General features: G+C 44.5%; 1 protein-coding gene across 1 annotated transcript in view; it reads left to right on the plus strand.

Moving 5' to 3' along the window:
* Positions 1-11,112, plus strand: part of LOC145403279 (uncharacterized) — a 37,037-nt gene extending 25,925 nt beyond the window's left edge. The window contains exon 4 of the mRNA XM_080275091.1: positions 11,096-11,112. Coding sequence (XP_080131217.1) covers positions 11,096-11,112 — 17 coding nt within the window. The remainder of the gene's footprint in view (positions 1-11,095) is intronic.
* Positions 11,113-14,847: the final 3,735 nt, after the last annotated feature.

Here is a 14,847-nt window from a genome sequence, read left to right on the forward strand (position 1 = left end):
TTAATTTTGTTTCAGTTAGGCATATTATTTGTGGTTTATTTTCTCTGACATAATCATTCATCTCTAGTAATTTAGATACCATTCCATCCACATTTGAGTACATCAACTTTATCATCTTGTTTATATACTTGTCATGACATGGTTCTACTACCTTCCTCCTTTTTCTTCCATCCTGTTTGTGTACCACTTTCGTACCTGCAATCCTATTACTTTGTAAAAAAAAAATTCTTCTTCTCCTCCTCTGATCTTCCCTCATTTTTTGTTTTTGCGTCCTCCCTTTTCTCTTTCAGTAATTCCAGTTTCTCTTGTGTTAGGCATCTTTTTATCCATACATTTTTGAACTCCTCTTTTTCCATAAGAGTCTTTGCCTTTTTTAGTATCTCTTCCACAGTGTTTACACTCTGGAAAGTCACCTTTAGAGGTCTTGTCTTGCTTTTCTCGTATTTCCCTAACCTTTTGTCTTCCTCTATGTCTTTACTACAGATTTCCTCTGATACTTCTTTCAGTAAGCTCATTACATTTGCCATCTCCATTTTGTCTCTTGTGATCTTGTTTTTAACTTCTTCCTCTTCTATACCAGTGATTACTATTGATTTGTTTATCTCTACTGAATCTCTGACTAACTTTGGATTGTTTTGGATTATTCTTTTCACTTCCTGTTTAATGCTTTTTTCCTCCACCCTTGTTTCTAAGTCTTTCTTTACTTTCACCATTTCAGCATACGTGGTTTCTACATCATTTTTGTAGCTTTGCACAGCTTCATTCACCTGTGTTATCTTCTCCTCAATATCACTGCTCTGGTCCATAAGACTGCTTGCTTGCCTAATTGTCTCTGTGTCATTTTTGAACTCTTCCATAACACTCTCGTGATTGACTACTGTACTTGCCATTTCACTCACTTTCTTCCTAAGCGTACTCAATTCCACTGTTAGTTCACTGATGGTTGTGTCTTTCTTATTGGCCTCCCTTCCTAGTTTTTCTATTTCTTCCTTTTGCAAGTGCATTTGCTTCTTTATTTCATCAATTTCATTTTTGAAAGCCATTTCTAGTTTGTTGTACACGTTCAACCAGTCTATTGTGAGTCTCCACTTCAACCAGTTCTTGGTAGAAATCATCATTTTGCTTTTTACTTTTATCCCTTTTCTTTTCTAAATTTGTTTTACTGAAGTATGTATCCATTTTGTAATACTAAATGAACAGAGTATGTACTTATAGAGTATGTACACTTTCCCCGTGTTGCTGTAGTCTAAACAAACCTAGCTGACTCAGCGCATTTTTTCCCTCGTGGTTCTTTGTTCTGGTTGAACCAGTCTTGTTTAAACTTAATATTTTTTTTTTCCTTATAATAATGAAAAATCATTTAGTCTAACCTGGTACAGAGCTTGACTCATTCAAAGATACTAATTTAGGTAATACCACTGGCCGTGTTGGTTTGGTGTGTGTGTGTGTGTGTGTGTGTGTGTGTGTGTGTGTGTGTGTGTGGAAACAATACATATCAAAAGTTTTTATAAAGTTTCAACGAAACTTTGTGGAAGTATTTAGCGACAGCCCTCGAGGACACCTGTATTTTATTATATATATATATATATACTGTATATATATATATATATATATATATATATATATATATATATAAAAGACTTATATATATATATTTTTCCAGTACATTAGATCAAATGTCAAGATCACAGGGCTATGTTAAACGTTGGCAAAATCACCTTAGCCAGTTTTTATTCATTCCAGACCGAACTTGGAGGAGGGGTTGGGGTAATTCAAGAATGAAATGGTTTATTTTCTATAACAATCAGTCAAAGGCCAAGATCACAGGAAAAAGTCAACATGATCAGCCTTTTATCGAATGTTTGCGGAATGCTTGCAGATAACGAGAAAAAAATCAATAGAACAATAATCTGTCAAACATCTCAGTCGTAGGGAAAGGGCGAGTGCCAAGGTTACAAGTAAAGGCCAGCTAAAACATGTTTGATCTAATTTAAACTAAACACAATCGATGTATTAAGGGTCAGGTAAGAACGAAAGGATTCAGTTTTAAGAACAATCAGTCAGAAGTCAAGGTTGCAGGGCAAGGTCAAAGTTCGATCTGTATGACTGTGCTTGAACAAAATAAACTACTACTGTGAACATTTGAAAGCATTATAGTTCTTAACTTACGATCTCTCTCTCTCTCTCTCTCTCTCTCTGCTCTTTGTTTTTGCTAACTCCAGAACAGTAATTTTCCGTGATCCTGTTGGAGTGAAAAGCTAAAATGTGATCTCTATTAAAAACTTCAACTACGAAAAACCACTTTAATGTAAATATATTTTTAACCCCTTAACCGCAGGGATGTCAGGAGTGTGCCGTGCGCGTCCCGTGAGGATAATCGCACACCGACTGACTTTTTAAAAATATTTGCCAAAAATCAGTTATTAGTCCTAGAATATTATAATTAAATAAGCCTATGGCACATACCTTCAGCTTTCTCGTGGGATATTTGTTGAGCCTTCGTCGACTACCATAGGACTTGTGGAGACTTCTGAGGTTGGGTACCGAAGTCTCCACTTTACACTTCCCGATACCCCGTAATATGGTTATCAATGCCTGATATTATAACTACAAATACTATTCTATGAATTCAAGTAGTTTGGAATCCATATTCAAGAAAAAAAAAAAAACACTGTGAAAGCAACGTAAATTACGAGCGCATATGAGCTTTCCACCCACGCTAGTTCCCCGGTGGTATTCTGAGGCGGAGCTGCCATTTATTATTCATAAACACACTCACATTTTATATTCCTAGTACTTTACTACACTTATTTACAAATACAATATTTATCCATAAGTTTCTTTCAGTACTAGTAGTTTATTTTCACTCCAGGCATTCACTTTCTCGTTCAGTAAACTAGCGTAGAGAGCGAAGTTTTCACTATCATTTTCATTACTCCAAGTATTTATACACGCTAGAGCAAAGCTTTCACTTTCACTTTCATTACTACAAGTATTTATATTCGTATTCTTATATTACTAACTATTTACATTTCTATTTACATTCTCTATTTTATTTACATTATTTACATTTCTATTTTATTTACACTGTGTTATGCACTGTCACTTGTAGTAACTTATAAAACTATTTTCCACTGTTCAGTTATGTTTACATTCATTGCTATCACTTGCTATTTACACATTATTTACATTTCCACTCGCACTGTTTTAGTCACCAGAAAGATCGTAGTCACTTTCCATCATTATTATTGATAAATTAACCAGTGCTCGTTCCACAGCAGAGTCACTTAGCCCTTTACCCCTTCCTACACGAGGTTTAGTAGGGGTAGAGGTCACAGGGCCCTTTGCAGGGGGCTAAGGACAGGCGCGAATCGGTCGTGGTTCCACCTTGAAAGACGACAGTAAACTAAATGATGTGGCCTAGGGGCAGGGAAGGGTTAACAATGTCAGCCTGGTGACAGCTGCTAATTTATATGCTAAGAAATGATTGACAGGAAAACTAGACAATACATAATAAATTAGGTAGTTCCAGGTGAATGTAAATATCACTTAGGCTTCTCCCTTCCTTTCTTATACCTATTTTTGTTATGAGAATAGGTCATACGGCTTATTTCAAGGGTAAATAAACAGGGAAAATTTGCAAACGAGTGCACATGGGGTGTTGCCAGGTAATAATAATCCCATTCCAAACATATGGCAGTATCAATTACCTTTTTCTTTTATATATTATTATGCATATGAATAGGGCATTGGGCACATTTCAATACATAAAATGAGTGGAAAAATCCGGCCAGGATTTGTGTAGCGCAGTGCAGCTCGGGAGGCTGGAGGAGAGGGTAATGGAGGGGAGGTAGGGAAGAGAGTCAAGGACGGGGGAAAAATGGCTAAATTGTCAACAGTTGATGGGAGGGTGGATGACATTAGCAGAACTGAGTATAGCTGGACACTGGTAGTACTGATAGATGATACAAGCCACCACTTGTAAGCCTGGGCAAATTCAAAATAACACAGAATCACAAAACTGACACCCCCCGGCATGATCTCTTGCTCCCAAGTGTCACGAAAGTGACGCCCTGCGGTTAAGGGGTTAAGAAGCAGGACTGCTAGGTAGGTAACACTGGAATGTTCCTGATGGTTCGTGCATTTTGAGTTGCCAGGCAGAGTTGCCAGGCAGCCTGCTGTTCCAAGCGGAGATACACTATTTTATTAGGTTATGCATTATTTTTTTTCTCTCTAATGTTCTATATGGATGATTGTTTGTTAAATTATGTAATATAATTTTAATTTGCATGATGAAGTGTTTAGAGTGCTGTACCCCCTCCACAATATGTCTACCCCGATGTATATATGTCCCCCCCCAATGCATACATGCCCCCACTAAATTTGCTAGGTCAGCATGCTTTCCCACGCCTGAAGACGGCGTTATTGCATCAGTTGATATCAGGCAGCCTGGTCGGGTAGACTGTTTTACTGTGAGCTTGTAATAAACTCCTCACCTAGTTGTTTGTACACGGAGTTTCTATCACCAAAGTATTGCAAGTTACATTTGGTAGCAGCGGTGTTTCGAACCATCACATTCTGACCGCCTCCTTGGATTTTTAGTGATACAACAAGATACACGACGTCTCGCATCTGCCAGCCTCGCCCCTTTCTCCGTGCCTCTATACCTTGGCTGTGCTTTTCGAGTGTACCATTTTTCTCGCCAGTGCTCACCTCTCAAACAACCGCACCCATACGCCTTGTTCCTGACCGCATGTGTCGCCGTTGCCGCCCTACGCACCTGTTGCACCTGTTCCCAGCACCTGTTCCGGACTCATCATAGCTCCTGCCCCCACGGTGCCACTTATCACTGTCTGCCCGCTGCCTGCCCACCACCATTCTCTGCATTTGCCACTCACCAGCTCTACACCTGCCTTGTGCCGACATCTGCCTCACCACCCACCACCGGCCTCCGCCGTCGCCCGCATCTGGTCTGCATTACGGAGCCTCCTAAGACCGCCACTCCCTGCCGGTGATTCATCGCGGCATCTCTTCTCCTCTCCGCCCAGCTGTCTCTGCTCCGCCGCCCAGCCCCGCCCAGCCCCGCCCCGTCGCCCCGCCCCGCCCCGCCCCAGCCCAGCTACGCCCAGCCACCCTGCACGTCATACATCTCGACACTCCCGTTTCTCCTTTGTAACTATAGTATATCTTTCCTTTCTCTAGAGATTATCCTCGATTTTCTCTACAGATTGGTTATTGTAAATATTCCATCTTATTTCCATTACCCCGTTTTCATCTTCACCTACGTTATTTATTATCCATCTCATCCTTCGCATTTTATTTAAACCATCCATGCCCGCACCTTCATTCATTTTCATACCTAGTGTATTCCATTCTCTCATTGTTATTTATACATTTCCACCTACGTATCCATCTTCATCCTTTCATCTTCCATTGCCGCATTAAATGTCATACTTTCCCCGTCAACCGCTTACCACTAGCCCTCTCGACCCGGAAACATCACCTGCTCCTACCCCGTCTGCCGACTCTAACACAATCACTCATTTACGAAGTGGCAAAGAGTACCACCGCCCTGTACCTGAGACTCCCGTTTCACTTCCCGCAGACTCACTCCCCGTCCTACCCTCGTAAACCCAGATACTTCCTCCTCTACTCCTGCCTCTACTCTCCCTTCTTCTTGCTCTACTCCTTCCACTGTCGTTACTTCTCCTGCCTCCCTTCATACCCCGTCTTCCTCGCCCTTAACTGCCACTGCCTTCTCTCTCTCCCACACCTCTCCTCCCGCCACTTCTTCACTTCCAGCCATGGCCAACCCTCCACAGTCTATCTATCTCGACGATGCCAATCGTCCCAAATTTACCGGCCTGAACCCAACTTGGTCTGTCTATGATTTCCTCAGAGAAGTCGAAACTGAAATAAATAATAGACAAATTACCGAGGAATCGCTCAAAGTAGCTTACCTCCTCAGTCGCTTGCATCACGGTAAATCAGACATCAGATCCGCGATCCGTGCAGGACATTTCGATAGCATTCGTACCTTTGCTGATTTTTGTACGGAACTCATCAGCCTTTGTTGCCAGCATTCAAATACCGCGTCTCTCATGGGATTCATTAATCTCCTAAACCAACTAGATGAGGACTTGCGCGTCCCAGTGCAATATGCCAAGCTCCGCGAAGCTGCCGCCGCCATGAAAGCAACTAGTAGCGAGATGCTCCAATCACTGGTAGGCACGAAATGGTTAGAAGACAAGAATGGCGTTCCAATGCTTTCACTCACCAACTTTGCTGACTTAATGGGTTACCTCAGATTCCTTCACTGGCTTACTCCTAAACAGGGAGAGCTAGCCTTGGAAATCGGTTTCAATCCAGGAGATAAAATTATTCAGGTCACTAAAGCCATTCATGAAAGAACAGGTTCGAACTACACGCGTCAGGGCACCACCCAACCCTTGGCCTCCTCAGTCTGTCACATCTCCACTACCCCAGACCAATCTCGCTCCCGTCCCACCACACGCGGCAGACCTGCCACACATCGCTCTCCTACCGCAGGTCGTGATCAATCTAGCGCCCGACAGAACAGACAATCTTCGATTCTTTGCTGGTACTGTGGTCATCCTGGACATCGAGCATCCAGTTGCGACCGTACATACAGACGTCCTTACTCCCAAACCAGACAGCGTACGCCTTCCCGCTCACGTCGTCCACACTGCAAATACCACAAATCAAGCACGACTCACACCACTGAGGAATGTTGTTACCTCAACCGCCCACAGTCGGGGGAAGCGCCGCGCCCGTATCGGACCAATATCACGTAGAAACAGAAACCCAACTCCCCATCCGCCATGTAGGTCCCATAACATCCTCGGGTTTAGTCATTCTCGGAAGCAGTCATGACATACCAACGTCATTCTTTTTGGACCCAGGATCTATAGTAAATCTCATCTCCAAAAATTCCTTACAAATTATTCATCGCCATCACAACCACGTCAGTTTCCTAGACCCACCAGACATTCGCCTATGTGGTGTTAACGGCTCAGAGTTTAAGGTTAAGGGAAGAGTCACCCTTGAAGTCAAACTCCACAGAGCTTTGCCCCCTATTCTCATTGAATTTCATGTCACTAATGACTTGCAGTATCCCGCAGATGCCCTTATTGGTTTCTCCACCATGGCACAACATTCCATTGCATAATTACCTGCTTGTGGTAGTATAGACATTTCTGGATTCCCGGTTTCCACTATGGAATGTCCCCGTCCTGTTCTTACGATCAAATCAGTCCTTCAATTACCTCTGTCCCTATCACTACCCAAAAGTCCAACCCAGTCCAACCCACCACTATCATCATCTGAGACTACAGAGATAATTCCTTTACTGACTGCGAGCAAGGACATAAATTCCTCAATGTCCCCTGATACATCATCTCAGCCCTCGAACATGGCTCTTACATCTTCTCCCGACAACACTATCGCTGACTCAGACATGTCTCAGTTACCTACCTCACACAGTCTGAATGATCTTCTCCAACACGCAGAGACGAAACGTGCAGTAACGAATACGTGCACAATTTTGTTACCGCATGAGTTCACCAAAGTCTCTGTTTGTGTTGCCGGTGCGAAAGAAGGAGTGGATGTACTAACCCTACCTGAGACGTGTTGTGTGAATGGCTTGACTTATGAGTCAGCGTGGTGTACAGTCTTAGAGGACAGTTTATGCTACCTGTACTTGCTCAATGTCACAAATGCTCCACTAAAACTTAAAAGTGGTGTAAAGATTGGAGACTTTCTAGTATACCCAGTGGCCGTAAAGGTGTGCCAGGATTCCTCAATTCCTACTATTCAGACTGATGATAACGCCAATCGGTGTATGTACTATTAACTCTACGGGATCTGCACCGATGCATTCACCCGATATGCTCTCACATCTCACTTGCACAGATTTCCCAGAACATACGCCTCAACTCCTCGACCTTCTGACCTCGTACAGAAACGTGGTTGCCTTACCCGGTGAACCGATGGGTAGAACAGACCTTGTCAAACATACGATTGAACTACTCTCAGGAACTCAGCCGATTTACATACCAGCGTATCGATTGCCTCACAGCCAGAGAAAGCAAACAGATCAAATGGTACAGAACATGTTAGACCAGGACATTATTGAACCCTCCGTCAGTCCATGGAATAGCCCACTTTTCTTAGTACCAAAGAAGGACGGCAACCTTAGACCAGTAGTCGACTATCGTAAGGTCAATTCTGTCACCGTTCCAGACCGTTTCCCGCTACCTGTCCTCACTGATTTGCTAGAATCTCTTGGTGAAAATAACGTAGCCTTTTCATCTTTAGACTTCCTCAGCGGGTACTGGCAGGTCGAAATGGAAGAGTCCTCTCGCCCAGTTACAGCCTTTAGCACCCCTTCCGGACATTTTCAGTTTAAGAGACTCCCTTTTGGTCTGAGAAATGCTCCTTCCGTGTTCATGCGACTTATCCATTCAGTCTTCAGCGGTATGATGGGGCACTCTCTTTTTGCTTACCTAGATGATATCATTGTTGTGAGTAAATCCATCCCTGATCATTTTACCAAACTCCAGCAAGTCTTTGAACGCCTCCAGCTCACAGGCCTAAAAATCAATCTCAGTAAATGTGACTTCCTGCGAAAGAAAATCAAATTCCTAGGCCATGTCGTAGATGCACAAGGCATTCATACTAATGAGGATAAAACTAAGGCGATCATTAACTTCCCAGAACCTACCACTACCGACGCTGTACGAAGTTTCCTGGGCCTCAGTGGCTATTATCGTTGCTTTATACGCGATTACGCGAAGATCGCCGCTCCTCTGACCCACTTGCTCAAGCAGAATGTGCCCTTTGTTTGGACTAACGACCAGTCACAGGCTTTCCAAAAGCTAAAGACAGCTCTTGTAAATGCCCCTATTCTAGCGTTCCCTGATTATGCCACACCATTCCTTCTCTGCACAGACGCCTCAGGCACTGGACTTGGTGCCGTTTTGATGCAACTCGATGAAGCATCAAGGAAGCGCGTAATAGCGTATGCTAGTCGCACCCTTACAACCGCTGAACGTAACTACAGTGTCACAGATCTCGAAGCGCTAGCGGTAATCTGGTCCTTGAAACATTTCAGAGATATCGTCTATGGTTATCCAGTGCATATCCAAACAGACCACCTTCCACTATGTGATTTGTTCAAGAATCGCAACCTAACAGGTAGACTAGCTAGATGGTCTATCATCATCCAGGACTTTAATCCCACTTTTCAATATGTACCAGGCAAGTTGAATGTAGTCACAGACGCACTCTCACGTCACGTAGCAGCAGCTATAACATCACTGCAGCCTGAAGTAACTGAAAACACTACACTAACGTCAGACGTTGTTCGAAACTTTCAACACCAAGACCCCATGTGGTCCAAAGTCATTTATTTCCTAGAATCTGGCGATGCCTCGACCTTACCTACTCTGCCAGTATCACTAGATGAGTTCATGCTAGATGATGATCTCTTGTACAGGAAAACACTGCTAACAGGCAAAGATATGCCCAATCGCGAAGTACGCCAACTTGTTGTCCCCACTGCCCTGATACCACAGGTTCTTCATATTGTTCATAATACTCCTCAAGCTTCCCATCCAGGTAAAGACCGATGCTTGCACCAAGCACGTCTCAAATACTATTGGCCAACCATGCGCCGCGATATCAATGCCCACTGTGACTCATGCCTCTCCTGCCACCGCCACAAAGGATCAACCGGCTTACCAGCACCTCTCTTACAATACCCAATCCCATCACGACCATGGGAAACTGTCTCAATCGATCTCTTAAAACTACCTCTCACAGACTCTGGCGCTGAGTACTTGTTCGTAGCGGTCGACCACTTCTCCCGCTACTGTGTCCTCGTACCCCTCTCCGACAAGACCGCGAAGAGCGTTGCCCGTGCCTTTGTAGATCAGGTAATTTGCCCATTCAGTACCCCTCATACCATTCTTACTGACAACGGTACAGAGTTCAACAATAGCCTTCTCGATGAGATCTGTCGCCACTTTCATATCAGTAAGTGCAATGTCGTGCCTAACCATCCGGCTTCCAATGGCCTTGTAGAACGCCACAACCGAAAAATCTTAGAGTGCCTCAGACATCTAGGCTCCCATAGTTCGTCCTGGGATGACTGGATTCCCCAAGTGGCATCCTCCATCATAGTTCCATCAATGCATCCATTGCTGAATCTCCCTTCTTCGTCCTCTTTGGTTTTGACAAGGACCTCCCATACTCTCTCTTATCCTCAAAGCCAGAACCCATCTACAACATGGATGATTATGTTAAACTAAAATTGGCCAACTTCCAGACAATCCACCAGTATGTCCAATCCACTTTGGCTTCCTCTCAGGAGAACATGCTGCAGCGCCAACATAAGTCCGCCTCTCCCATCGCTATCAATGTAGGCGATCTTGTCTTTGCTCATTCCCATACGCGTTCCTCTAAGTTGGATGACAAATTTACAAGGCCCTACCACGTCCTCACTCAACAAGGCAACAAATTTCACCTCCAGGACCTGTCCACTAGGGACACCAGATGGGTCCACGTCGATGACTTAAAACGAGCACCCCGTGGCCTCGTGTTGGAAGAGTCACTTACACAACCTCCTGCCCCCTCTTCCCCTCCTCCCATCCCTCAGTCTACCTTGTCTCCACCTATCCCTCAGTCTCCTTCCTCTCCATCTCCACCTGCTCATTCATCGATCAATCAATATCGGTCCAAACTGCGCTCTGCCCATCAACCTCTTCACGACCTCCCCCATTAACTCTACCCTGATTTTCTAGGTACGATGTTAGCGCTCTCCCTGCTGGCAGTGCTGACCCTCCTGGGGTCTGGGTCAGGTCAGGACGATGGTGGAGTACGTCCCGGGGCCTTGGTCGGCTCAGGAGGCGAGGTCTCCTTGCGCTACGATCTTGCGCCCCTGGCCGACGTAGCCATCGCCCTACCTGCCTACGAGCACCAGCTCCACGGAATCAGGAACCATCTCACGGCCCTCAGGGGGACACACAACCCGAATGAGTATCTCTATAACCTTTTCCTCCCACTCTCCTGGCAGTTGCAATGCTTAAGTAACAGATTGACTGAGCTCATTGACACATTTTCTTCTTCTACCTCAAACTCAACATGGATAATCTCCAACTGGCCGTTGACTCTCTCCTGTCTCAAGTCTCTACCTTGGTTCGTATCCTGGTCGATGCTATCACTGGACGTGTCACTGCCGACTTAGTACCTGTCTCAGCTCTCCGTTCTGTCCTGGAATGGGCTCACTCCACCTTCGGTCTCTCCCCAGTCCTCCCTTACTCCTCCCTTGAATATTATTATCCTGTTCTCGAAGCCACTCTTCTCACTACATACGTCGTCGTCCATATTCCTCTCCGTTCTGCCATAACCTTTAACCTTTTCCACATCATTCCCTTCCCTTTCCGCCTCAACAACTCCTTGTTACAGGTATCTGTTCCTTCAGAATATTTCCTCCTCTCCCATGATCATCTTTCCGTTGCCTTCCTTTCTTCCACAGACCTCCAGCAATGTTCCTCCCTTACTCCGACCTCTCGTCTCTGTGCTGCCCACCTTTTCGCTATCTTCCCTAGCAGTGCTACACCCTGTGAGTCTGCTTTAGTTCGCAACCATTCCATCTACTCGGCCTGTTCTTTTGTCCCAGCTCCTGACCTCCCGGTCCACCATGCTCACCTCAACCATGTCCAGTACTTCTTTGCTGTTCCCATCTCTGTCACAATCATGTGTCCTGGTTCTTCCGTTCGCTCCGTCCCCGCTAGTGGTCTCTACAAAGCACCTGACTATTGTACCATCAAATCAGAGTCCGTCATCACTTACGCCACTCGCTATCACCAAACTGTTCGTAATCACTCCTATGACATCTTTCAACCAATCGACATGCCTTCAACCCTACCTTCTGCCAACATTACCATCACCTCCCCTCACTTGCGCATGCTCACCTTCCTCAATGACAGTGATTTCATTATGGATCAATTTTCTCTGCCCTTCAGCCGTTCATGGGTTCATCCAACAGTTGTGTTTCCCCCTGTGGTTATCGCTTTCATAGGTTTTCTACTCATCATCTGTGCAGTGCATTGTTGTGTCAGAAAAATGGAACGTCGACTCCAGGAAATCAGAGTCGCTACAGGCATAGTACGCCCTACCCACGACGTAGAACCTCCCCGTACTTAGTGCCCTTGCATTCCGTGACTACCATTGCCATCTAACCATTACCCAAACTGTGAACAGCACTCTGCCTACTAGAAAATGATGGTATGTCTTTCATGCATTACTCAGTGACAGTGTATCCTACAGAAAATCCACAAAAAAAAAAAAAAATGAAGGAAGAACAACAATAGAACTCTCATATCTACTCCTTGTTTATCATGTATCAAACTATTATTGTGTCATTCCCATTATGTTCATATATCCCTTCGACCCTTACTGGATTTGTACCTATTATTCCTTGTATATCTTATATGTATATATCCTTCTAATTCCCTCCCCTCAATATGGCCATGTCTCCCCTACTGCCCCTGTATCATACTTATCCCTTGTACGACCCTCCCCGGTCCTGCCTTACTATTATAATCACCCCCCATTTAACTCCTGGTGTCAGGAGACCCCATCTCAGCTACCCGGGGGAGTAGTGTACCCCCTCCACAATATGTCTACCCCGATGTATATACGTCCCCCCCCAATGCATACATGCCCCCACTAAATTTGCTAGGTCAGCATGCTTTCCCACGCCTGAAGACGGCGTTATTGCATCAGTTGATATCAGGCAGCCTGGTCGGGTAGACTGTTTTACTGTGAGCTTGTAATAAACTCCTCACCTAGCTGTTTGTACACGGAGTTTCTATCACCAAAGTATTGCAAGTTACAGTGCTATGTAATGTAAGAAAGCTCTGAAATATTTTGGATGTCTCTGACTTGGAGCTGTTGTCACTTGGAGCACCTAGAACAATCGAGTAGCGAAGAAGGTTATAAAAGGATTAGGGCGAGAATAAAGGAAGTTCAGTCAGTTTTATTTGTGGTCTTGTGAAGTGTAGCTCTTGGGTTGTGAAGCACAATGTAATTCCTTGGAAACTGAAAGAAAAGCATTCGGGAGCCGAATGCTAATCGACCGCCAAAATATGCTCTTTGCTAAGCCCAAGAGTTTGACCATATCTTGATACCCTGAAGGTTTCAAGCTCATAACTCAAGCCGTTCATGAGATATAATGGTGCTAAATGTGGACAATAAAAAATAGTTGAACTTTGGCAGCCAATTTGGTGACCTTGACCCCAAGTACCCATTTCTGAACTAGTCCAAGGTCTTGGTCATATCTTGATACCCTGAGGGTTTCATGTTCAAAGCTCAAGCTGTTCATGGGATATAATGGTGCTAAAGGCATGTGATTAAAACTAGCTGACATTCGGCAGCTATTTTAGTGACCTTGACATTGACCCCGAGTGCCCATTTTCGAAAAGTGTCCAAGATTTTGCCCATATCTTGATGCCCTGAAGGTTTCATGTTGATAGCTCAAGCTGTTCATGAGACATAATGGTGCTAACGGCGGGCGATAAAAACTAGTTTACCTTTGGCAGCCATTTTGGTCACATTGACCTTGATTCTGAGTGCCCATTTGCGAACTTCGCCAAGATTTTGGCTATATCTTGATACCCTGAAGGTTTCGTGTCGATGGCTCAAGCTATAATGGGAACACACACACACACACACACACACACACACACACACACACACACACACACACACACACACACACGCACACACAGGTGGACAAAAACATTATCGCTCCACCTTGTAAAGGCCGGAGATAAAAAAGGCAATGAATGTCAGAAGACTGTGTTATTTCGACGCCTGAGTTTATCATGTGTACATTGAAAGGCTAACCCTACAAAGAACGATTCACTGGGCGATGTCCTTCCTATACTCAACTCCCACTGTTGGAGCCTGTGACAGTGTGGGACGAGGATGTAACAAGTGGTGTCAGGAGCTGGGATAGAAAAATGCTGCAGAGAGTCCAATCTTCAACATGGAACCAGAAGGTGTGCAGACAACAAGCCATGCTAGGCAGGAGGAGGCATCTCTGGCTTCAGTAATGAAGTTACTACAGACACAAATTGAAGGAAAGAAAGAACTCTGTGAACAACTACAAACACAAAGTGAACAGCTACAGGCACAAAATGAAGAACAGAAACGATATGAAAGGCTTCAAGAGTCATTACAGCAGCAACAGGAGGAGTTACAACTGAGGATGTAGGGACAGTATGATGCTTTGATGGGGGAAGTAAAGGAAAAACAGCAACAGTTGAAGGAGGAAGTATACACTAAGTTTTAGCAGCAAAAGCGTGATGTATGCAATAACAGAATGCTGACAGCTTTTAGATGACCAGTTGAAATTAATTTGTCGGTGAAGCCATAGAGAAACCTTGCACTGCTGAGCCTCAGCATAGTGTACAGGAAGCAAATAAAAAAATGGACAATGTTTGGTGAATCTTGATGAACCTGGAACACCTAAAGGTAACATTACAGAGATGAATAATCAGGATGTAGGAGTTTTGAGTTCTGGACTTAATTATGAGGCCCCAGTTTTTAGGCCCCAAAGCAGTGAAATGTATGGCTATAATGGGGATCCAATTAAAAAGGAACCTCAGAAATGTGATGGTGAAGTATCTTGGGATGCCTACCATGTGCAGTTTGAGTTACTTGCTGATCCGAATGGCTGAGATGATAGGCAGAAGGCAGTGCAGCTTCCTACATACCTCAAGGGTGCGACAATGGAGATTCTTGGCCAGATATCAGTGG

This window comes from Coenobita brevimanus, chromosome 60 (genome assembly GCF_032717465.1).
Source record: "Coenobita brevimanus isolate Jiangsu-jjx chromosome 60, ASM3271746v2, whole genome shotgun sequence".
Classification (NCBI taxonomy): domain Eukaryota; kingdom Metazoa; phylum Arthropoda; class Malacostraca; order Decapoda; family Coenobitidae; genus Coenobita; species Coenobita brevimanus.